Source organism: Lampris incognitus, chromosome 12, assembly GCF_029633865.1.
Source record: "Lampris incognitus isolate fLamInc1 chromosome 12, fLamInc1.hap2, whole genome shotgun sequence".
Taxonomy (NCBI): Eukaryota; Metazoa; Chordata; class Actinopteri; order Lampriformes; family Lampridae; genus Lampris; species Lampris incognitus.
Genome location: NC_079222.1, coordinates 35,420,172 through 35,443,450, shown reverse-complemented (window position 1 = coordinate 35,443,450; position 23,279 = coordinate 35,420,172). Strand labels below are relative to the sequence as shown.

The 23,279-nt window shown below is 46.1% G+C and overlaps 2 protein-coding genes across 3 annotated transcripts; both read left to right on the top strand.

Annotated features, from left to right (window-relative positions):
* The first annotated feature begins 8,925 nt into the window (after positions 1-8,925).
* Positions 8,926-11,945, top strand: dtwd2 (DTW domain containing 2). Its single transcript, XM_056290555.1, has 6 exons — positions 8,926-9,135; positions 9,370-9,460; positions 9,640-9,734; positions 9,854-10,070; positions 10,349-10,477; positions 10,854-11,945. Exons 1-6 carry the CDS (start codon positions 8,972-8,974, stop codon positions 11,031-11,033), a joined length of 876 nt encoding a protein of 291 aa, XP_056146530.1. The 5' UTR covers positions 8,926-8,971; the 3' UTR covers positions 11,034-11,945.
* A 3,500-nt stretch (positions 11,946-15,445) lies between these two features.
* c12h2orf42 (chromosome 12 C2orf42 homolog) lies at positions 15,446-22,647 on the top strand. 2 transcript variants are annotated; one of them, XM_056290548.1, is made up of 9 exons: positions 15,446-15,774; positions 15,904-16,920; positions 17,036-17,152; positions 17,310-17,414; positions 17,678-17,782; positions 18,722-18,829; positions 20,312-20,412; positions 20,501-20,663; positions 21,846-22,647. In XM_056290548.1, exons 1-9 carry the CDS (start codon positions 15,735-15,737, stop codon positions 22,094-22,096), a joined length of 2,007 nt encoding a protein of 668 aa, XP_056146523.1. In that variant the 5' UTR covers positions 15,446-15,734; the 3' UTR covers positions 22,097-22,647. The 2 variants fall into 2 exon arrangements, with proteins under 2 accessions (XP_056146523.1, XP_056146524.1); XM_056290549.1 differs by lacking the exon at positions 17,310-17,414 and having other exon boundaries at positions 15,447-15,774.
* The last annotated feature ends 632 nt before the right edge of the window (positions 22,648-23,279 follow it).

Below are 23,279 nucleotides of genomic sequence, written 5' to 3'. Positions count from 1 at the left end.
GTTGATTGTCGTGTAAAGCCCACACCGGGTCCAAACGTCAAACTACGTCCTTGACACTCCGTCGGACAGCTCTCCCCTCAACAACCTCGGCTCCCATCCCCATTCATCACCGCGGGTCCATCCCCTGCTCGGCAGAAGCGTTAAGTGGGTCCGACGTCATCGCGCAGCCGTCTCGGAGACCTGACGTAATGGACAATAATGCGTTTCGTCATGTCCGGTTAGTCTAGCCGTTTAATAGCCTATACGAGCGGGCGAGAAAGGCGTCTGACTTCAGAGCAGGGATCCCCGGGGCCAGATGTATTTAGCAGACTTGATAGTGACAAGTAAGACAATATGTTTTATTGTAAGTACAAGACAGCGTACCGTTTCGTTGAAATCACACAGAACTATCCTAAAATAACAACTGCAAGTAGTCCATGGATATACAGGGCAGGGTTGTGTGTAAGTAATGATTGCCATCTTGTGGACAGCTCGGCACTGATAACAGCTGAGGATACAGGATATTCCAGATATGCCCATGGTGCTGACATTGTTAGTTATATATCAAGACTGGATTTTTGGTGTCATGTAATCATGAATACAGGTAATGCCTGCAGTGGCGAATTGGATGGATGTTAGTGACGATTTCCTGTGCCCTATCCATCCGTCCATCCATCCATCCATCCATCCATCCATCCATCCATCCATCCATCCATCCATCCATCCATCCATCATCTATCTATCTATCTATCTATCTATCTATCTATCTATCTATCTATCTATCTATCTATCTATCTATCTATCTATCTATCTATCTATCTATCTATCTATCTATCTATCTAGATGAATAGAGAGAAAGAGAGAGAGAGAGAGAGCGAGAGAGAGAGAATCTATCTATCTATCTAGATAGAGAGAGAGAGAGAGAATCCATCTATCTATCTATCTAGTTAGATAGAGAGAGAGAGAGAGAGAGAGAGAGAGAGAGAGAGAGAGAGAGAGAGAGAGAGAGAGAGAGAGAGAGAGAGGGAGGGAGAATCCATCTATCTATCTATCCATCCATCCATCCATCCATCCATCTATCTATCTATCTATCTATCTATCTATCTATCTATCTATCTATCTATCTATCTATCTATCTATCTATCTATCTATCTATCTATCTATCTATCTATCTATCTATCTATCTATCTATCTATCTATCTATCTATCTATCTATCGATCTAGATGAATAGAGAGAGAAAGAGAGAGAGAGAGAGAGCGAGAGAGAGGGAGAATATATTTATCTATCTATCTATCTATCTATCTATCTATCTATCTATCTATCTATCTATCTATCTATCTACCTAGATGAATAGAGAGAGAGAGAGAGAGAGAGAGAGAGAGAGAGAGAGAGAGAGAGAGAGAGAGAGAGAGAGAGAGAGAGAGAGAGGGAGAATCTATCTATCTATCTATCTATCTATCTATCTATCTATCTATCTATCTATCTATCTATCTATCTATCTATCTATCTATCTATCTATCTATCTATCTATCTATCTATCTATCTATCTATCTATCTATCTATCTATCTATCTATCTATCTATCTATCTATCTATCTATCTATGTGAGGGCCAGAGCTGTGTGGTTGTGGTTTCCTCTTAAAGACATGGAGGGTTGTGGTATGCGTCCTGCGCCTCGCTGAATGCCAGTAAGTCATTTAAAAAGAGTCAGCGCCACAGTGAAGGGAAACCCTCCAAGTTTCACATTTAAAAAAAAGGATAATTTAAGGACGACTATCCTGCGCCACGGGCCCATATTCCTCCAGACATAGCTTATATGAGCATGTCCACCATCTTTCTTCTGAGAAGTCTTGTATTTCCCAGTGAGGCTGGTATGAAGAAGACAGACATAAACAGGTGTAACCTCGATGTTTCTGCAGACACGTTATGCAGGGGTAAAGACATGCAAATAATAATAATAATCAAGCATATAAGACCTGCAGAATGCTGAATAACAGGCTTATAACGTCTAAAGTTGTGCATTACCATATGAGTTTTATGGGGGCAAACAGGCAGTGAGAGATGATGTCTACTACCCCCCCCCCCCATCAGTATATGTGGTGTGGACTACAGGTGATTAAAGTAAGTGTTTGATGGTTTATCATTTATACACAAGTCGGTTCACTGTCAACATTCTTCCCTGCCCATGACGGTCCAGCAGGCGGACTCGGGACCCTGGATACGGGCTGCTGCCACGCGATTATATTTAGATCTTGTAAGAAAACAACATCAGTGCTGCAGCAGCGGTAGCAGCTCCTCCTCACTGCTGCAGCTCATGTCAAGTTATAACAAGACAAAGCGTTTAGGGTGGAAATTGGCTTTCCAGGCGTCCCGTGCCAGGGGTCAGTCAGTGTAAAGCGATGACAAATTAGCTCCCCCGCGTGTTACGAATGCCTCAGATGAAACACGGGATGCCCCGTTTTCTATTTCAAGATCCTGCTGAGCATGAAATCTCATCTGCAGGCCCCCGGCTGAAAATGTGACCGGCAGAGCAGAGCCGAGGTGTGCCGACCGCGACTTGTTGCAGACCCGACAAAGACGTGTGCAACAATGGAGACGTTGTCAGAGGAATTACTCAGATCAGATATGGACTCTCAGATGACAGCGCTGGTGCCTGAGGACTTCACTGAGGAGCACCTCGGTGTCGGCGATGAAGTGGAGGACCTGCAGAACAGGTACAAATATGAAGGGATTGTTGGATGTAAGTCAGGGGGTATTCTGGCTGACAGCACACATATGTCATATATATATATATATATATATATTGCATTACAATTTTCAAAACAGCTTCATACCTGGGCAAAAGGGTTTTGTTAATTCTTGGTTATTGCTACACGATTAAGGTCAGCCATTAACTTATATAATATCTACAGCGGAAAAATTAATTCTGCTCAAAATGTGGCTGCTCCCATTAGAGGTGCCAATTTGAGGTATTCAGTATATTAAAATACATCACTGCGTAACATTGTTTGATCAGTTATCCAGCCATCAATACTGTTTTTGGTACTTCAGTCACACACTTTGTCAATAATTATAATCGGTTATTTTTTGCCCGGTGCGGGATTCGATACGGGGTGTACTGCACCACAGGGCGACATCACTAACCTCTCGGCTAAAGGGTCAGACCCGTTAGCTAGGGACTAACGTGTCTTATTGGTAGTTTACAGTCGTCACCCTCCCCGGTAGCGCGCCCTCGCGCTTTCTTCTTCCCGCGCTCCGAAGAGACTTCTGAGGATCTGCACACTTCCGGATCCCACCGCTGCCACCAATGTAACCGGTTATTTTCTTGCCCGGTGCGGGATTCGATACGGGGTGTACTGCACCACAAGGCGACATCACTAACCGCTCGGCTAAAGGGTCACACCCGTTAACTAGGGACTAACGTGTGTTATTAGTAGTTTACATATATATCAGATTTATATCGCGTTTTTCTTTCCTTTTCCGCTTTCCACTTCCGGTGTGGGAAGGTGGCAGCGCGAATTTACGCTTGCGGCGGCCTCACCCAGTACCGTCCATGCAGTGTCTTTGTCCACGTCTGCGTCTAAGTTTGTGTCTTCGTTTAATGGCTGGGAGAGCTGGCGCCGGATCAGCTGGGAGAGCCTGGTCTGCCGCAACCTGTGGGCCCAGGGACCACAGCCCTGCATGGAGCTGCGCCCGAAGAGAAAACACCGAGGACGGTCTGACAGGACGCGGAAGCCAGGCAAGCTAAGCTAACTGCTAGCCCATGCAGACCGGCAGTTCTGATAACACCAAGGGCAGTCTGTTGGCGGCCTCGCCTAGCGTCGATTGCGTTTTTGGTGTCGTCGTGCGGAGTGAGGGAAGGTGGGTTGAAGGTGTCTGGCTGGGAGAGCCTGGTCTGCCACGTCTGGTGGGCCAAGGGACCACGGCCCTGCCTGGACCTGCGCCCGAGGAGGTTAACACCGAGAGTGGCCTAACAGAACGTGGAAGCGGGGCAGGCTAAGCTAACTGCTAGCCCATGCAGACCGGCAGTTCCGACAGACATCCTGGTGTTCGCTCTTTGGAACAGTTAATTTTATTTATTTATTTATTTATGTTGGGTATATGTGTTTTGTAGTTTTTGTATTTTTATTTTATTTTTTTAGCTTGGATATATGTGTTCTTGTAATTTGGATACGTGTTTTGTCTTGTGGTGCACTGCTGTGGGCTGGGGGAAACGATTCTGAATCTGATTCTGATTCTGATATTTCGTTTTATTTCATGTACACAAGTGCATGAAATGAAATGACAAATAAATGTTCCTGATTCCTGATTCTAAATACTCAAAAGACGCTTTACATCAGAGGCGAATATATACAAGCAAAAGAAAACTTGATAAAGATAAGAATGGTAATAATGCTGGGCAATAATGAAAATAACAAGAATAAGGACAAGTATGACTCTGTGCCTCCTTGTAATTTGTTCTCTTATTATTACTTCTCAACGCCACATTGTTTGTGTGTTTTGCTGCCCTCAGTTTACGCCAAGCTGTCCATGATGAGACGATCCGACCTAAGATGCAGTGCCTGATGATGGACTCCTCCTTCTCCATGGTAACCATGCAGGGAGAAGACAGTGGCATTGAGTGGGAGACCAGCCCCAGTCGCTGCACTACCCCTTGGTTATCTGAAGTTGGAAACCCAACATTGGATTTCAACTCTCCTGCTACAATAAGGCCTACAACCCCTGGGTCTCTTCCGGCTGGAAGGATTATTATAGTCATGGATGATGTACAGATCTCAAGAAGGAAGAAAACTAGAAAGACAAATAGTGGACAGAAAATCAAGGCAGATCAACAGCCGATTTTAGAGGACTCTGATGAAATCTCTAAGAGGCCAGAATTAGTAGAGGTGTCCCTTCCTAATGTGAAAATTGAAGCGGAAGAAGATGAAGAGGAGGTGATAGATCCTGTGATGGATAAAGACCAAAGGTTATTCTGCTTGGTCTCTGAAGGCTCTGAAATCCTCAACATTGTGGTTCCTCCTAAACTGTCTACCGTGGATGAGGAGGAGAGCACAGTAATGGTGGATAATCTCTCTTATCTGGAGGAGAGCCCTGTAACTAAAATTAGTGAGGAAACTAATGGTGCCGTGTATGACCCAAACTATGTGGTCATAAATTCAACACAAACTCCAGCAGGGTCACAGACAACTGGAGGTGAACAGGTTAGGGCCTTGCAATCCATTGGTCTCAATATAACGGATCCACCCGGGGCTCCTGTGGCTAGATTACCAGACAGAAGCGCTACTGGTAATGTGGACTACTTTGAGAAGTTCACTCTCATTGACGCCCAGGCTCCAGGGAGTCCTGCTTTTATTTCAGTAGGGGAGGAGGAGCCACAGGCAGAGGAGGCCACAGAAATCCAATACGATGAAAATCCTGAACAGCTCAAAGGTAAAAGTACACTTGTGAAAGTTGGGGTAGACAAAATAACTGAAGATGCCATCGGTGAAGAAGAGATTGCCAGTGAGATCCTAGATGAAATGTTTTATGGTGGTACAGATGATAATCTTATCAAACATTCTGTAGACACAGAACAATGCAATCTGGCTGAGAGTCTTTCGGCTAAGGTCTCTTTAAAAGAGAGTGGTTCAGCTTTGTTCAGTAGCCAAGAAGATATCCTAACTCCCATCTTTCTGCCAGAAGGACCCCCCAAGATTATTGATCCCATTTTGCTGGAGGAGCCCAAAGCTATGGCCTTTCTATATACAGACCTGTACGAGGAAGCAATGGGCAGTAGGAAAAAGGATGAAGATGCGGAGAGTATGACCTCTGAGAAGTCCTTCCACAGCAGGCATTCAGATAGGGAGGCCAGGGGATACTTAGAGAAGTATGTCTTAATAGACGAGACCCCTGTTTTAGAGCTGGAACCAGATGAAATTGAGAAAAGTAAACGTCAAGAGGGAGTGGTTCGAATGCTGTCCCAAGATTCATGTGACCTTGCAGATTTTCTCCCAGTTGCTACAAAAGGTGAAATGGCAGATACTGAAGAGGAGATCACAGACTTTTTCAGGTCAAGTGCCAATTCTTCTCCATGTGACAAGGAACCTTTCCCTCCAACAGCAGAAGAAGAGAATCATGTACAATCAGAGACAAAGAACAGAGCCAAGGAAAAGGCAAAGGTCACAAAAACAGCACAAAAAGTGCCTAAAACGGATTCTATCGCAGAAAATGTGGAAAACCCAATAGATCAATCCAGTGTTGCAAGTGATGATTTATTTTCAGAGGCCCCCGCGTGGGAAAGAATGCAAGATCATCCATTATCCCTGGATATGAAGCATGATAGTGTGTCTACAGTTCAGGAACTTGGGAAACCAGCATTAGACATACCGAAACCAGTTGCTCCTCCCAGAAGAAAGGCAGCTTCAGCTCCCAAGTCATCTCTGGACATAACACCTCTGACCCCAGTTGAAACCACTGAGGAAGGAGACAACGCGGGTGGAAAAGAACAGAGGGAGGAGGAGGAGAAAGAAAAGGCATCACCAGCAGAGACTGCTGATGAGGGAGATGGGGATGGAGAAGAGACAAGGCAGGCCTCCTTAGATGTAGCCCTTTCCCAGGATGCCTTGCTAACAGAGGTAGCTGAGGCCCCAGACACTGAAATTGTTCAAGGAACAGACAGCAACACTGAAACAGTTGACAAAGGCGCAAAGCCAGCTAAGACGGAAGGGGATGAAATAGTAGAGGAAGAAAAGAGTGAAGCTAAAACAGCTGAAAAACAAAGTGAAGTCAAGTTGACGGATATAAAATCTGCCGAGATGGCTCAGACAGAGGTTAAACTAGAGGAACAAGTGGATAGTGTGGCTGAGTTATCTAAAAAAGGGGAAAACGAATGCGATTTGGTCTCATTGCCTAAAAAAGCCAAAGAAAACAGTCAGTGTATTATATTATAATTTAGACATTTTCAAGGGCTAAACTCAAAAAAAAATATATTTTATATGTTCCTATCAAATGTATTAAGATGTACTGCTGTCGTCTCATTGTGTGAAGTGAAAAGTCTCATTTTAGTTTGACTCAAAGTCGTAAAATTTAATAAACACAACAAGGAGTTACTGCATAGTCTCGCAATTCTATTTCCTTCTGTCTCATTCGTGCTCATTTCCATCATATTGCTGTGAGACTCACCGAGCACGTTTACAAAATAAGTCGAAAATCATGATCCCATTCAAAAACAATCAACTCAGCCATCTACAGCACCATGTCCTCCCCATAGTTTTCACTTGCTTCCTTGAAGCTTTACCTTGGATTGCCTGTGAGCACAGTCTTCCTCTTTACTCAGATTTATTCAGTGTTTCCCATGGCGATGGACTGACATGTTGGAGTGTGAATTACAGGGAAATTGAAGGAATAGGTTTAGGTTTGTATCAGAAGTGTGAATGAAGAAAAACAGGCATTTTTAAAGAGTAAAGTTCTCCCTCCTAGGTGGAATGAGTTGTGTGTCTGTGTGTATTTGTGTATGATCAAGGTGTCTCATCGGTTATAAATAACTCTCTCCAGCCCACAACCTGACACCCTATCTTAACTAGGAGCGTTTGTGCCCTCCTCTCATCTTTTACAGTGAAGAGGATCCAAAAAGGCCTAATGAAATATGCATGATAAGTACAAGTGAGTGCGTTATGTTCGTAGTTGGCAAGAAGCCTTTGTGTGATGAGGAGATAGCCCAAGTTCAAACAATAACACAAGAATGTCTGCAGTCTATGATAACAAAGGCATTGAAGTCCGTGCCAACATTTTCCTAGCCGTGTGTACCTGTCCTTTCATGATTACTGGCAAACGTTTTGCTGATAACTGATTGGCGCATAGCTGCCATACCTGGAGTTTTTGCCCCCCTTCTCTTTATAGCTCATTTCAGTCAAAAGAAATACTGCGAGTCATTTCAGCCTCAGTAAAAATACCTGTGGACATGATTATCCAATTAGTATTATAAACAGTTTTATTAAGTTTTCACCTTAGATTACTCTACGAAGCAAAGGACGTGTTGGCGTCTGAAATAGTTTGGCTTTGGCGACACCCTGCGTTAGCTCTGACCTGTTTTTTGTTCTGTTTGTTTTGTTTTTGTTTTTTTGTTGCTTTCTCTCCAACCATAGAGGGCAGCAAAGAGTTTTGACGTTTGTCTACAGTTTGCCAAAACAAGAGTCAGCTTCATAGAAATAGATCAGAAAGAAGCGATATTCCTATTATTATCGTTAATATACAGCATATTTAAATAAAATGCGTTGTAGGTCCTATGAGCGAATTCAAACATGCAAAATTTATTAAAAAGAAGAAAAAAAAATTGAAGAATAAAAGCACAGAAGAAAACGTAAAACGCAGAGGGGGGGGGGAGAGTACCCCTACAGCAACAACAACCACCGCAAATAAAGTTGTGGCTAGTGTGTCAAAAGAGCATCGTTTGTCTAATTATAACCCCTCAGATGGGTCATTTTCACTTGCAAAGGCCCAGATCCCAATTCACCTGGACATGGAAAGACCCAACTTTGGCCCATTGGAGTCAATTATTTTGGGTAAATATAAACACACCTATTTACAATTTCTAAATAATATGTGCATTTTAAAAAAAATTTTTTTAATTAGAAGCTCGTGCAATCTTAGTCAAAATGGGAGTTACGTAATCTCTCCTCTGCTCTGGATAAATTTAGCTGCTGCCATCCGAACCACCTTAACGCAGAGTTACACTGGTCAATGCGAGACGAGACACAGGCGTGAACAACCCTCCCCAGATCAACGAAGGACCTCCCTCTAAATTCATCCTAATCCCACCGCAGACAACGCGGAATATTTGGCAAAACGCCCCCGAAATGGTTTTGGCTGGGAGGGATTACAGACGCCCGCCGGCGCAGGAACAGCTTCGGAGCAGCTCTACCCATTCCGATTCTATGCTCCACTTCTTCTTCTACGCTCGGCGTTGGGCTAAACGCTAGCTTGCCGAGTTACGAGCGACGGGTTAATTTGGGGGATGGAAACGGCTTCCAGCAACCCCAAACCGCCCTCTTTCGAGGGGTACGAACCCGTAAATTGCGACGACCCGCCTTCGGACGATGGGGAAGTAGACGTGTTTGGGGACCTGGCTGCCCTACCGGTGGAAGTTTGTGAGAGAAGACCCACATGCGTGCGATGCCGGTGAGTTGAAACCCCTGTTAGCCAGCGGCTTCCGGTTTGTGCCAGAGTTCGGGGTGGGGGGTGAGTGGGGGGGGGGGACTCCCAACTCAGCCTTTATGATGTGGCCGTTTATGAGGCGATAAGTGTTTGCCCAGGACAGCCGTATCAACTCCAAATAGAGTCCGGGTTGGGGCTGCTTAGTCGGGAATTTCACGTTGTCACATTGTATCGTCTCTTGACTATCCTCCCATGTAGTCGCCCTCAGAAGGTGTGTCTCTGTCCCTTTCTGCCAGTACACCCTTTGGACGTGTCCACATGTCTGTACATAGTGCAGCATCCAGCAGAAGTAAGTCACTGAATTTTTTTTTTTATTAGGCCTACCAAAACACAAAATCTACGACTGGGCATGTTTATTGCGCTGTCCAATTAAGCGGTGAAACTGTTTTGTACTTTGTAAACGTTCATTAAACGTACCCCCTCTGTCATGCTCAACACATCCGATAACCTGTGTGTGTGTGTTTCAAGGAGAGCAGGGTACTTCGCACGGTGCCTCTACTTGCTGCTTGCCTGCCACCACGGAAATGCAACGTTTTAGTTGGAAGAAGATTCACTGAAGAGAGGCGAGTAGTATTTCTGAATGCCTATTCATTTTTTTCATCTTTGTCACAAGTCTCAATCAGCTGTGTCTCAAGTTTTAAGTCCAGCTGTTCTAATGATGTGTCGTCTTTCCTTCTACCAGGCACCCAGATCTAGCCGCAGTGTGTCAGGACAACAAAACCTTGATCCTTTACCCTGGACCAAGTGCCCAAAATCTGGAAGAGTTAGTGCAGGACCAGGGAGATGGAACCGATGAAGAAAGGAGCACCGTGAGATATAACGTCATCATCATAGATGGCACCTGGAGCCAGGCTAAAGACATGTTTCTCAGAAACAGCCTGCTGCACCTGCCGAGGCAGGTGAGTATAATTGTTAAGGTGTATTTTACTAAATATGGGTTCTTGGGCTAATAAATTCAAAAGAAAGGCTTGCCCATGAAGGACCCTGGGCTTAATGGTTAGGAAACCTTGCCTGCAGTGTAGAAACCCAGGCCTGTTAATATTCATGAGCTTTTCAATCTCAGTCACTCTTTTTCAGTCTCTTCGTGATTGCAAGACAATTCTGGAATCTGTAGACATGGAAGAAATGATGATAAATGTCGACCGCGCCACCTTCAAAATCTGTTTCCATGAACCAGGTGCAGCTGAGTAGGGCTCTGTCCAGTCAGTACGTGATCCGCACACAGCCCACCAACATCTGTCTGTCCACCTTGGAATGCGCTGCTGTTGCCCTGTCCATACTAGAACGGAATGATGACATCCAAGAGGTGACGTTCTCAAATTTTAATTATAAAGAGAAGACACTGACGAAATCTTTACATAAACCTAATATAAAGTCATACAGGGAGTGTGCACTGATAGTTTACAAACAAATTTAGCATTTGAATCCAGCTAATCAGTTCATATTGCCATTGTGAAGTCGGGCAGAGTGCATTAATTGCTTCCAATCAAATTGAGCTTAATAATGCAACTAATTAGTTTTGCCATTGGATCGTCTGACTTAACGATGACCCACTTTAATTTAGTTGTTGGTTGTAGATACATGGAAAATAAAAATGTCTAAAATAAACTAGATGTATGACGTACAGTAGTGATGCACCCCTGATTTTCTGTTTTGCATTACTCTTCTCCCCACTTAACCAGGTTTTATTGAAGCCCTTGAGAGCTCTCTGCTCCTTCCAGCTGCAGCATGGTGCTCAGGTTCATCATAGCAAGGAGCACCTACTGAGAAACGGCATGTATGACAAACCTATGCCCAAGAACAAACGGAAGATAAAGAGAATGGAGAAACTTGTCTCCGACAAAAACATTTGCCCAAGATGAGGAATTCTCTTGCCCTACAAAAGGGCGGTTATATCAGCGCTGGAAATTAAGGATGCCCTGTTTTCCCTGGGACAACACAAGTAGCACCTGAGACACAAAGATCGGTGTCTGGGACAATTCTGGGACAGTGGAGAAACGCATCATTAAAAATGAAAGAAAGTTGAATCAGTTCATCTGGACACAACGTTTATGGACAGAAACGTTTTGTCATTCATCTAAGTGACCTCTTCAGTCTAAACTGACTGCAGGTGTCCCACCCTTATAAACGATACTGTTGCTTAACGACCAAAACCAACGACCAGTTTCATACGCAAATAGACGTGACCATTAACTGGAGTTCCAATGGTCATGTGGACTATTCACAGAGGATTTGGGAATGTTTACAATCACAGCATTGTAAGATGGTGAGTACACCCCCCTTTTTTATTCTTTGCAATTGTATTTGGCCAATTACCCCACTCCTCCAAGCTGTCCTGGCCGCTGCTCCACCTCGTCTACCAATCCAGGGAGGACTGCAGACTACCACATGCCTCCTCCGATACATGTGGCGTCACCAGCCGCTTCTTTTCACCTGACAGTGAGGAGTTTCACCAGCGGGATGTAGTGCTTGGGAGGATCACGCTATTCCCCCCAGTCCCCCCGAACAGGTGCCTCGGCCGACCAGAAGAGGCGCTACTGCAGCGACCAAGACACACACCCACATCCGGCTTCCCACCCGCAGACACGGCCAATTGTGTCTGTAGGACACCCGACCAAGCCGGAGGTAACGCGGGGTTTAGAACCGGCGATCCCGTGTTGTTAGGCAACGGAATAGACCGCTACGCCACCCAGATGCCCAGATGGCGAGTCTCAATCTTACAAAGCATTCCCAAATCCTCTGTGGATAGTACACATTGTCATTGTTGCTCTAGATAATGCTCACGGCAATTTGCATATGAAACTGGTGGTTGGTTTGGGTCGTTATGCCACTGTATCGTTTATAAGGGTGGGACACCTGCAGTCAGTTGAGACCGAGGAGGTCCCTTAGATGAGTGATGACATGTTTCTGTCGATAAACTTTGTGTCCAGATGAACTGATTCAACTTTCTTTGATTTCTGGGATTTCATTACTTGGATTGTTCAGCATGCATAAAGACAGTGAGAAAAAGAAAAATAACTTTCATTTGGGACGGCGGTTAAATCTGGGACAGCTGAACGTAGGATTCAGGACAGTTTGCGAGACACTGAGGAAAAAAGTTCATTTTGAGGCCTGGGTCATGTGATAAGGACAGCATCTGGGCAAAAGCGAGGACGCAAATGGACACAGTGGGGCATTGAGGTTGTAACGAGTGTAACCAGTGTAAGATACTGGAATGGGGTCTTCTGACAGTCTGTCACAGTGAAGCTGTACCTACTTTTATACTTGCTTTTGCAATATGTTTTTAATGGTACCTGTAGCTGCTGGTGAAATCCATTATGCCTGTTAAAATAACGTGGAAATAAAGTGGAAATGTTGTATGTCCTGAAATTAAGTCACTGATTTGTGTATTTGTGACCCTGGGTGACCCTACCAGGAGCCAAGCTCCGGACGGCATAGCTCTTGGGATCATTGGTACATGCAAGCTTCACCACAGCAAGGTGGCGATCCAGAAGAAGGTGATGTGATCACTGTGGAAGAAGAATGCCCCCTTCACACAAAAATCAAAACAATCTACACCACCTGGGAATCGAACCCAGGTCACAAAGACAGGTATACTGCGTGATGAGATGAATCTGATTAAACTACCCAAAGGCATTGGTACATAAGAAAATACCTGACCATGAACCATGGAGAACTTCTTTACCATGGTGTCTGCCAGAATCAAGTTTGGGACATTTACGCAGCTCCAGGATCGGCCTCTACACCCACCTGAAGACCCAGAGGGAGGACGGTCATACTCGACCCCGAGTTACCGCCGATGATGATGATGATGAGTGCAGCGTTTCTGTCCTGTTGGGAATGACGTCCACCAGGATGCTCATTTACGAGGCCAGGGTGGTTCTGATGATCCATGACAGCAATGAACCAAGATCATGCCAGTGTCCAGATCTCCGTTTAGTTAAGCACTTATGACATCATTTTTTTCACCATATTACATCAAAACGCTGCGCAAAATAATTTCTTGTTGAGAAATGTGGTTACACCCCCCCCCAAAATTCGAATATATGCCCAGGTGAGGGGGGGTTTGCTGTTTGTTTAAGGCAAAAGAAATACGAAATGAATATAAGTAGTGGTCCAAATGAGAGATCCTCTACCTGAAGAAAAAACAACAACAACACTGTAACAAAATGGTAGCCAGCTTTCAGAGCCAGTTACTGTACTTTTCAAAGAAAGGTAGACAGCCTTTGTTCTGATGTGATTGCGAGGTCTGTATTTATGACCTTTTTCCACTGGAAGGAAATGATACTGTTAAAAAAAAACTGGAAGCCTCCAAAGAGAATTGGATCTTGTGTGTGATTTCCTCTTCCTCTGGAAGCTGACTGCCAGGCAAGTTTGATGGGGTTGTGAAACAATCCAGTTCCAACTACTACTGTATTAAACAGTGCCATCTAGTGGCCTTAGTTGAAATGCAGCGTATTCGTCCGACAGAATTACCGTTGTTTAAATTGCTTTGGGGTATAAATTGCAGGACCAGCCTGACGGGTAAAATAAACAGCGGTTTACAGTCCGGGAAAATACGGTACCCCGTCCATTGTAGAGGAGTCACAAAAGGCCTTACAGGTGAGCCATAAACCATTCTTGAACCCGAGCCACAATTTAAGAACTATTTAAAAATGTAATCTTTTACAGAAAACAAATTTGAGATGGGCCCTCTCAACCTTTGGCTAAATAAGGAACATTTGTTTATTTCCAGGCAAATTTGTGAGATAAAACTGCGTAGCCTGTGGACAGTACTTGGTCAAACTCTCAGATTAGGCAATTTTCATACGGATTGGATAGACGCCATAGTCAGTAGTGGATTCTGAAACGCTTACCCAAAATGCAATGGGGGATGTTTTGAGCTTAAACATTGTGGCTACAGTGCCTTGCAAAAGTATCCAACCCCCTTGACAGTCATCACTAATCTCTGGATGATAACTGTGTTGTGGGACTACTTTATTGCTCGCATTAATACATATCTTGCCTCTTCGTGATACTGCAACCTACTATACAATAACAGATACTCACACATTGTTCCGGAACAATATTTGTGTGAACCCATAAGCTCGAACAGCATGTTCCCAAAGCCAAAATAAGCTGCGTTTCGCTGACTTTTTGCAAGTAGATTAAAAACTAAAATATAGTGCTTGTATAAGTATTCAACCCCCACATGTCAATACTTTGTAGAGGACCCTTTTGCTGCAATGACAGCCATGATTCCCTTGGGGTAAGTACGTACAAGCTTTGCACATTCTTCTTTTAATGATGATTAAAAAAAAACTGCGTGTAAATATCTAACGAAAGCACCCACAGCCATCCACGAAACATAACGGGATCGGGTAACACTTCAGTATGGGGAACATATACGCCATTAATTAGGTGCTTATTAGCATGCAAATGAGCAACATATTGGCGCTTCATTGGTCTTTATTAAGCACTTATTAATGCCGTATTCTGCATGGCCTTATTATACAACCAGTAAGCCATTAACTATGAGTTTTCCCTCTATAACCTCAGAATTATTACTTATTAGTAGTACCATCTCAATATGCTTTGCTTAGTATGGCCTTTATAAGGTGGTAGTACCACAAGAAGAGTTATTCTCCCTTACTAACACTTAATGAATATGGTCTGTTCTTACATAACAAAACACAAAACTACAAGTGTTGATAGTGTTAAATTACTCTAAATTAAGTTTTTGTTACTTAGAATATGTTCCCCATACTAAAGTGACATCTTGATCATTACTAATTCACTAGTAATTAAGTTTTTTGACTTAGAATATGTTCCCCATGCTAAAGCGTTACCCAGGATCGATATCAACGTATTCAGTCAACGATATCGCGACAGTCGCGTCGACGCCCAGCACAAACTTCAACTCCCACAATTCATTGCGGCTGACAGGACCGCCCCCTTTTACAACGTGATCTAAAGCGTTACCCAGGATCGATAGCAACGTATTCAGTCAACGATATCGCGACGGTTGCGTCGACGCCCAGCACAAACGTCAACTCCCAAAAAAACAACAAAAAAACAAACAAAAAACATCAACTCCCACAATTCATTGCGGCGGACAGGACCGCCCCCTTTTACAACGTGATCTAAAGCGTTACCCAGGATCGATAGCAACGTACTTGGTCAACGATATCGCGACGGTCGCGTCGACGCCCAGCACAAACTTCAACTCCCACAAGTCATTGCGGCGGATGGGACCGCCCCTTTTTACAACGTGATCGAGCCTCGTAGCCAATGAAGAGGACCGGAGCAGGTGTCGGGCCGTAAGGAGGAATGGCGTCGTGCGAGAGGGGAGAGGAGGCCCGTGTACCACAGCTCGAGTTTGGCCGTACGCGGTCGCGCAGCCGGTGTTTAACGTACGTGAGGCGAACTTAGCGACGCGGCACCTGCGGGCGGGGAGAAGTTGTGGTCGTGTTGCGGTCGGGAGGGTCGGCAAACCCTACAAGTGATCCGCCCCCCCCCACCACCACCCCCAGTTCCGAGTGCCGCTCAACGTCCGGTACCAACTTCTAAACTAACGTCATGACATGTCCCTTTTCGAGGCAACCCAGTCTAGACGCAACCCAGGTAAGCGCGCGCACGTCGCCTCCCCCCCCCCCCCCCCAGTATTTATCACGATTTCTGTTAAGAAGTAAGCCGAACATAAAGCGGCGTAAATGGAAGTCCCAGTTAACTGACGGGTGCCTTCTCCGTCAGGGATGAGCTCCGCCACGCAGCGCTCCGGCCCGGGAGCCGGCCCGAGAGAGAGCAGAAACGCCACCCCGGCCGTGCTCTCCAACCTGGGCAGGGCGACGCTGCGGGGCATCCGCAAGTGCCCCCGGTGCGGCTTCTACAATGGCACCCGCGGGTTCAGCTGCAAGAACAAGGCGTGCGGCATCGCCCTCCGAGACGTCCCGGCGGGTGGCAGGAGCGCCAAGAAGCCCGCGGTGCAGGTGGTGAGGGTCGTAACAAATGGCGCCGAGCAGGCCAACGCGGCGGTGGAGATCTTCTCGGTGTGCCAGAGGGGCCAAGGCGCCGCGGCCGCGCAGCTGGGCTTCGTGGAGCTCATACCCACCGACACCGCCATTGCCACCGAAGACGGGGACACGCTGACCATGATCAACCTGGGCCGCTGCTTCATGCCCTCCTGTCAGCAGGACCAGATGTCCAGCCAGAGCCAGTTTGAGGAATCCGCGGGGGATATCGCCTTACAGAGCTCCTCCTCGGACAGCCTCTGTGCGCACATCAAACAGGCCATGGAGTGTCAGAGCCGAGCCACTCCTCTGACCTTGAAGAGTTCGGTGCTGGAGGGTCTGCAGTCCTCCGTGGAAATTAGGGAACAACTTTGGAATTTGGCCACAGCGTCCACCGCCCCCCTTGTGCAGCAAGTGTCCAAAGACACCCTAGTGGTGAAGTGCAACACTGACTCCAACCATCCTCTGGGCTTCTTGCACCTAACTATAGGGTCTAATTTTCCATCTCGGGTTTCCAAGAGGAAGGGGAAGTGTCGAAAGGGGCCGCAGCAGCACCATCCTTTCTTTCACTGCGCCTGTCAGAGCAGTGCCGCAGACAGGGCCGGACAGCCCGGGGTAAAAGGATCCTCCGTCTCTCACTGTCTAAGCAGCTCTGCCGCTTCAGAGCGCTGCCTCCACTTCTATGCCTGTGTCTGTGCCTTTGCTAGTGATATAAATCTGGCCTCAGATTTTGCTGCTTTCATCAACTACAGCCTCAGTGGTAGAGTAGACAAAACTATTGTTTCATTCAATTTCAACTTTACTTCATATATAAGGGGGTTCTGTACGGTGTGGTTGCTCATGTTGTTTGTCTTTTGATCTCTTACGCGCTGTAGATGTGCAGCAAAGTGAATGTAGAATACGCCGCGCTCCCGATGCATCCCCGCAGCCGCCTCAACCAATCAGCTCTCATTACCAAGCGAAGAGGCTTTGCTCGGACGAGTCTCTCTCAGGTAGATCGTCTCACAGTTGTCATCAGTGGAGGATGCTTCTCCAAAGAGTGATTGCTTTTACCTGCAAATACGATGTGGCTGCAGCTTTACCTATATGACTGTGTTCTTTCTTTTCCAACCTGTCTCTCATTCATTTATTTCCGACTTCTGTCCAAAGCCTCCTCTATTCCTGCTGGGTCAGGGACAGGGGGGGTGTCGTCCTCCGGTGCGAGGAAAGCTGGTCAGAGGAAAACCACTCGTGCCAGTGGGCAGAAAACTCCAGGTGCTCCCTGTCTCACCAAAACCCTCTCCCCCTACGCCTCCATCTTTTAGTTATCTGATCTTTCTGCTTGTTGAATAGCCTTAAAGCGTTTTATACATCTTGTATCTATCTTTATTATTCTTCTGTCTATACTAATACTACAGAACTAAGCCTGATCCACCGAGTCGTTGTGATGATAGATGTAAGAATACATTGATTTTGACTCTTGCAATGTGTGTGTGTGTGTGTGTGTGTGTGCGTGTGTGTGTGCGTGTGAGCGACAGAGAGCACTCAGGCTGTGGACGAGCAAGCGGTGACCATGGGCTTCCATCAGTGGCTGGCCAGTGTTACAGAAAGGATCCACCAGACCATGCACTACCAATTTGATGGTACAGCTTAAAGCACTCTCACCACACAGCACGTTTAACTCAGGGAACTGGAAATTCTGAAATGGTGCTAAGCACTGATTAAATACAATTCGAAGCTTTTGATTATCATCTGGGCGGCACGGTGACGCAGTGGTTAGTGCGGTCGCCTCACAGCAAGAAGGTCCTGGGTTCGAGCCCCGGGGTAGTCCAACCTTGGGGGTCGTCCCGGGTCGTCCTCTGTGTGGAGTTTGCATGTTCTCCCCGTGTCTGCGTGGGTTTCCTCCGGGTGCTCCGGTTTCCCCCCACAGTCCGAAGACCATGTAGGTCAGGTGAATCGGCCGTACTAAATTGTCCCTAGGTGTGAATGTGTGTGTGGGCCCTGTGATGGACTGGCGGCCTGTCCAGGGTGTCTCCCCGCCTGCCGCCCAATGTCTGCTGGGATAGGCTCCAACATTCTGTGACCCAAATTTGGATAAGCGGCTTGGATAATGGATGGATGGAATTTGTTGGCATTTCCTTAGAGTGGTAAAACTGATTGCTGTGATGGTAAATTCACAAAAAAAATGAAAAGTCCACATCATATACCCCAACTGTGGCAGAGTGGTGCACTCATAGCTGTCTCGAGTGAGACTAATTGGCTTGAGACAACTTGAAATTGTGGCTGCACCTCCACTATGACACCCTAGGGACGGGGACAGGGACTGTCTGTAGACTTCCTGTGTTTAACATGTTCTCTTCATTGGTATTTTTAATCTTGTCTTAATGAATGGGAGGTTGTCTTCAATCAACATTTTTGTCCATGTCTCTGAGCCGAAAACCCCTGTCTATGGCGGTACTTTGCCAAACTAACATGATTCAAATTCAGTTGTCGCCTCTGTAGCACACTGTGTCCCTTTCTTTAAATCACTGCACACAGCAGAAACATGGCTTGTGCTGATGAGCTACATATTTCCTTATCAGGGAAACCAGACCCGCTGGTGTTCCACATCCCCCTGGAGTTCTTCAGCGCCCTGGAGCGTCGTTTCTCGGTGGACTCCCAGAAGAGAAGACTGCCCAACGAAACAATAGGTTAGACAGCCAGAAATAAAAAAGACCAGAAAAACATTAAAAACTTGATTTGGTCAAATACTGCTGTAATACAAAAAACCCCAAAACATTTTCTTGGGTCTACTGGTCCTTTATATAATGCTTTTAGTCCAAAAATGCATATTTGTTAATTTGACAAATTGGCCGTGTAGCACAACTGAGCACAACTGCTCATTATCACTTGAGACCTACGTCATGAGACCCCGGGGGGGGGGGGGGGTGTTATTTTGTGCTGACTGTGGTGGAGGTGGGCTGACTTGAGTCGGGAGGTTGGGTGGACTTCCAGCTCCGTGTGGGAGGGCCCTGCCTGGTCCTTCATACTTTCACACTCTCACAAGCAAATATTTTTTTCCTAGGATGAATCTGGGAAGTTCCTGCCCTCAAGCGCTAGGATTGGCCAGGTCAGGCTGTCAGTCAGCCTGCCGGGAGTCCCGCCCCCAATTTCATATTCAATTCATAATTTAACTCCTACATCAGGCTGCGGCTTGTACTTAGTTCGTGAAAATGTTGATATTGATTTGGGGACAGTGACATGGCTGGATAGCTTGCCGGTCTTGTTGTTACACATACTGTCGAATTATATTTAATGTTTGTCGACCGTACACAACGTTATTGACATTGAATCTTGCTAGCCCAACGTTAGCTTTCTGGCTCATAGCTGGGTGGACAAGTTTATATATCCCGTTGCCAAGTCGTATCTAAGGTTCATCCTATTTACTGGAGTAGGAATATCATTTCCATTGCATTAGAATTTAAAGGGATGCAATGATTGTCCCAGGTATTAGTCATGCTCTCGGGCGTTACCAGAGAAACAGAGTTATGGCTTGTGAAAAACTAGATTTTAATTGCAAAACAGTTGAAAATATAACTTGTCTTAATTTTTTATTACTTTGGCACGTGGCCACGGTATAAGTGGGATGCCCTTCGAGGTGTCCATAATCAGGAATTAATGGCCTCAATGGACCCCTTGTAAGGCATTATCCCTTACTTAATCTACTTTTCAATAAGGTTCATTGTGAATGAATCTGAGCTTCAACAGAGGGTAGTCAGTGATGTTTTCCGGGACAATATCTCACGTTTTCTGCATCTTCATTTCGCTTCACTTTTGCGCTTTCGACTGGCAAACTGGATAATCCCAGTGCTTGAGGGCGGGAGCTTCCCAATTCATCCTAGGAAAAAAATATTCGCCTCTCACAGCAACTGCTCCCCCCTTCCCACTCAACTCTAACACACGTCCACCAGAAATCAGACCGAAACAAAAATTGTGAGCAAAGTGCAGTAACCATGTTGGACTCAATTTCCTAGAGGGCGCTGTTTGACACTATTACCGATTTTACCGTTAGATTATACTTGACAGCATAAAAACTAAATGTAAATAAGATTTTTTTCCCCAATATCAAAACGGAAAATGTTCATATAATCAATAACAATAATGATAATATGTCCTCTTTTTATGGTTGTCAGCATTTGTGAGGAATGACAGTCTTCCTCTGGGCTCTTTTTCCAAGTACACCTGGCACATCACGGAACTATCGCAGGTCAAACACATCTTTGACACTCCAGAGGTAGTCTTTCCTTTATTTCCTTTTCATTTCACTTCCCCCTCTTTATTTCTTCTGATTAATGCTTTCCCTACCACTTTCCATACTCTAGCTGCCTTTAGAGCTGACCCAGAGTTTTGTGGAAAATACCGATGGCTCCTACTCACATTTCCACTGTTCCAAACCGCCAACTGAGGCAGAAGTGCGGAAGGGGAATAAGTTGGATAAGCCACAGGCTGCACGACCCACGGTGCTATGCACATTCCTTAAAGTCGGTAAGTTGTACTGTCGGGGTCTTGTGAGTAAAGTTATATGGAAGGATATAGGTGACTTGATAAAACTGCAGTATGTTATTAATGAAGACGTTAAGTTAGCTCATCTAATCATAAATGAGGAAAAAAAGGGTTGTGGTCAGCTAAATTTGAGATCTGGGAATACTGAGGCACGTGGTTCAAGCCCCGGTGTTGCCTCCGACTTGTCCAGGTGTTGCAGGGAACATGATTGACAATGTTCCTGGGTGTGGGGGGGGCAGTTGGGGGTCTTGCTAAGGGACACCAATATTTTTTTATAAGGAGGAAGTCGAAGATCAAACCAGCAACCTTCTGGTAACCAGACGACCTGCTCTCCTGAGCTACTGCCTCCCCAGTATTTATTTATTTTGGACCCCCCCCCCCTCCCTTTTTCTCCCCAACTGTGCCGGTCGCTGCTCCACCCCCTCTGCCGATCCAGGGAGGGCTGCAGACTACCACATGCCTCCTCCGATACATGTGGAGCCACCAGCCGCTTGTTTTCACCTGACAGTGAGGAGTTTCACCAGGGGGGAGGTAGCGCGCGGGAGGATCACGCCATTCCCCCCAGTTCCCCCTCCCCCCCGAATAGGCGCCCCGACCAACCAGAGGAGGCGCTAGTGCAGCGACCGCAGCACATACCCACATCCGGCTTCCCACCCGCAGACATGGCCAATTGTGTCTGTAGGGACGCCCGACCAAGCCGTTGGTAACAGGGATTCGAACCGCTGACCCCATGTTGGTAGGCAACGGAATAGACCACTACGCTACCCGGACGCCCTTGCCGCCCCAGTATTTAACCTATACTTTACATTATCACTCACGCGCGCACACAAACACGCACCTTGGATCCATCCTCACTTTGTGTTTTGGAACTTCCTAAACTACACATGAAGTCCTGGTGGCATTTTTGTATTATGTTTTAATTTCGATTCAGATGGTACAAAAGTGAAACTGCATTTGTGGGACTGTATCTTCATCTTTATATCTGCCTTTCAACTTGAACTAAGTCACCTATACACCCCCATAAAGCTCCACTGAATATCAGTGTCATAGCGAGACGCTGAAATTGGGACAACAATGATAAACTGCTGTTTTTAATGAAGCCTAACGAATCATTCCCAACGTGTAATTATTTTTGCTGTGTTTTTCTGTGCTGTGTCTTGCTAGGATTATGTGAAACGGATCAGAAAGAGCCCACCCCGTTTGTGATTGAGTGGATCCCGGACATTCTTCCTCGGTCCGGCCTCGGAGAACTCAAGATCTCCTTTAAATTTGGCCACCAGCAGAGCGCTCAGAACTTCTTCTGCGATGGAACCAGTCACAAAAACAGTGGGACAGAGAAGGGCAGTCGCCCTCAGACTTCTGTAGACTCCACCCAACCCAATCACTCTGTCACAGTCATTCAGGTGATTGTCTAAAGCGAAAATTCTCCGACTTTCAACCTTATCTCTGCCTGTCTGCGACAGGACTCGCACATGAGACACACCTGCAGTTGTTCACAATCGTTTCTGCATTTCTGGGATGGCAGTAAAAGAGGGGTTTTTTTCCGGTCGCCAAGTGACGTGTCGTGATTCAGGTGGCAGCTAGAAGAACCACAGTCTAGCAGGGTTTCTTATACTCTGATCTATTCTTAATGCACTGTTGAAAATCACATCAAACTTGTCTCGGCTAAGCTGCCTTTCCGATGGTGGAAATGGCATCCCACAACACTAGCTGGCGCATGACGACACGTAGGCTTGGGCGCAGTGCATTCTGATACGTGCAGGCGCCGTGGGAAAGACTGAGCAGGAGAAAATGATTTCTCCATCAGTATAGTACACAGTGAGGACTTGTTTCTTCAGTCAAATACATTACTCATCAGTACTGACTGCGCATACACAAAACCATCAGTGAAATGTCCCTTTAAGACCTGCATTGGATGTGAAGTAATGTTTGTCAACACCTGAAACAAGTGAATTTCTTAACACCTGTTGATCTTCAATGTGTCATGAATTGTATTTTGGGAGTTTTTGGTATGTGACATGTATGTTAAAGGATAAGGCTAGGGCGTCCGGGCAGCGTAGCGGTCTGTTCCGTTGCCTGCCAACACGGGGATCGCCAGTTCGAATCCATGTGTTGGCCGTGTCTGCGGGTGGGAAGCCGGATGTGGGTATGTGTCCTGGTCGCTGCACTAGCGCCCCCTCTGGTCGTCCTGTTCGGGGGGGGGGGACTGGGGGGCATAGCGTGATCCTCCCATGCGCTACGTCCCCCTGGCGAAACTCTTCACTGTGAGGTGAAAAGAAGCGGCTGGTGACTCCACATGTATCGGAGGAGGCATGTGGTAGTCTGCAGTCCTTCCCGGATCGGCAGGGAGGCTGGAGCAGCAACCGGGATGGCTCGGAACAGAGGGGTAATTGGCCAAGTACAATTGGGGAGAAAAAGGAGGGGGGGGGGGTGAAGAAACAGCTATCCCTTTAGATAAACCAAATCAAGGGTGTTACTACTGCAGAGTCGACTCTTGAACAAACTGAGTGAACCCAAAAGTATCAGCAAGCACCAGAAAGGCTTTACTTAGAGGATCAGCAGCCTTATTCAGGTGAATATTGAAATCACCAAGAATTA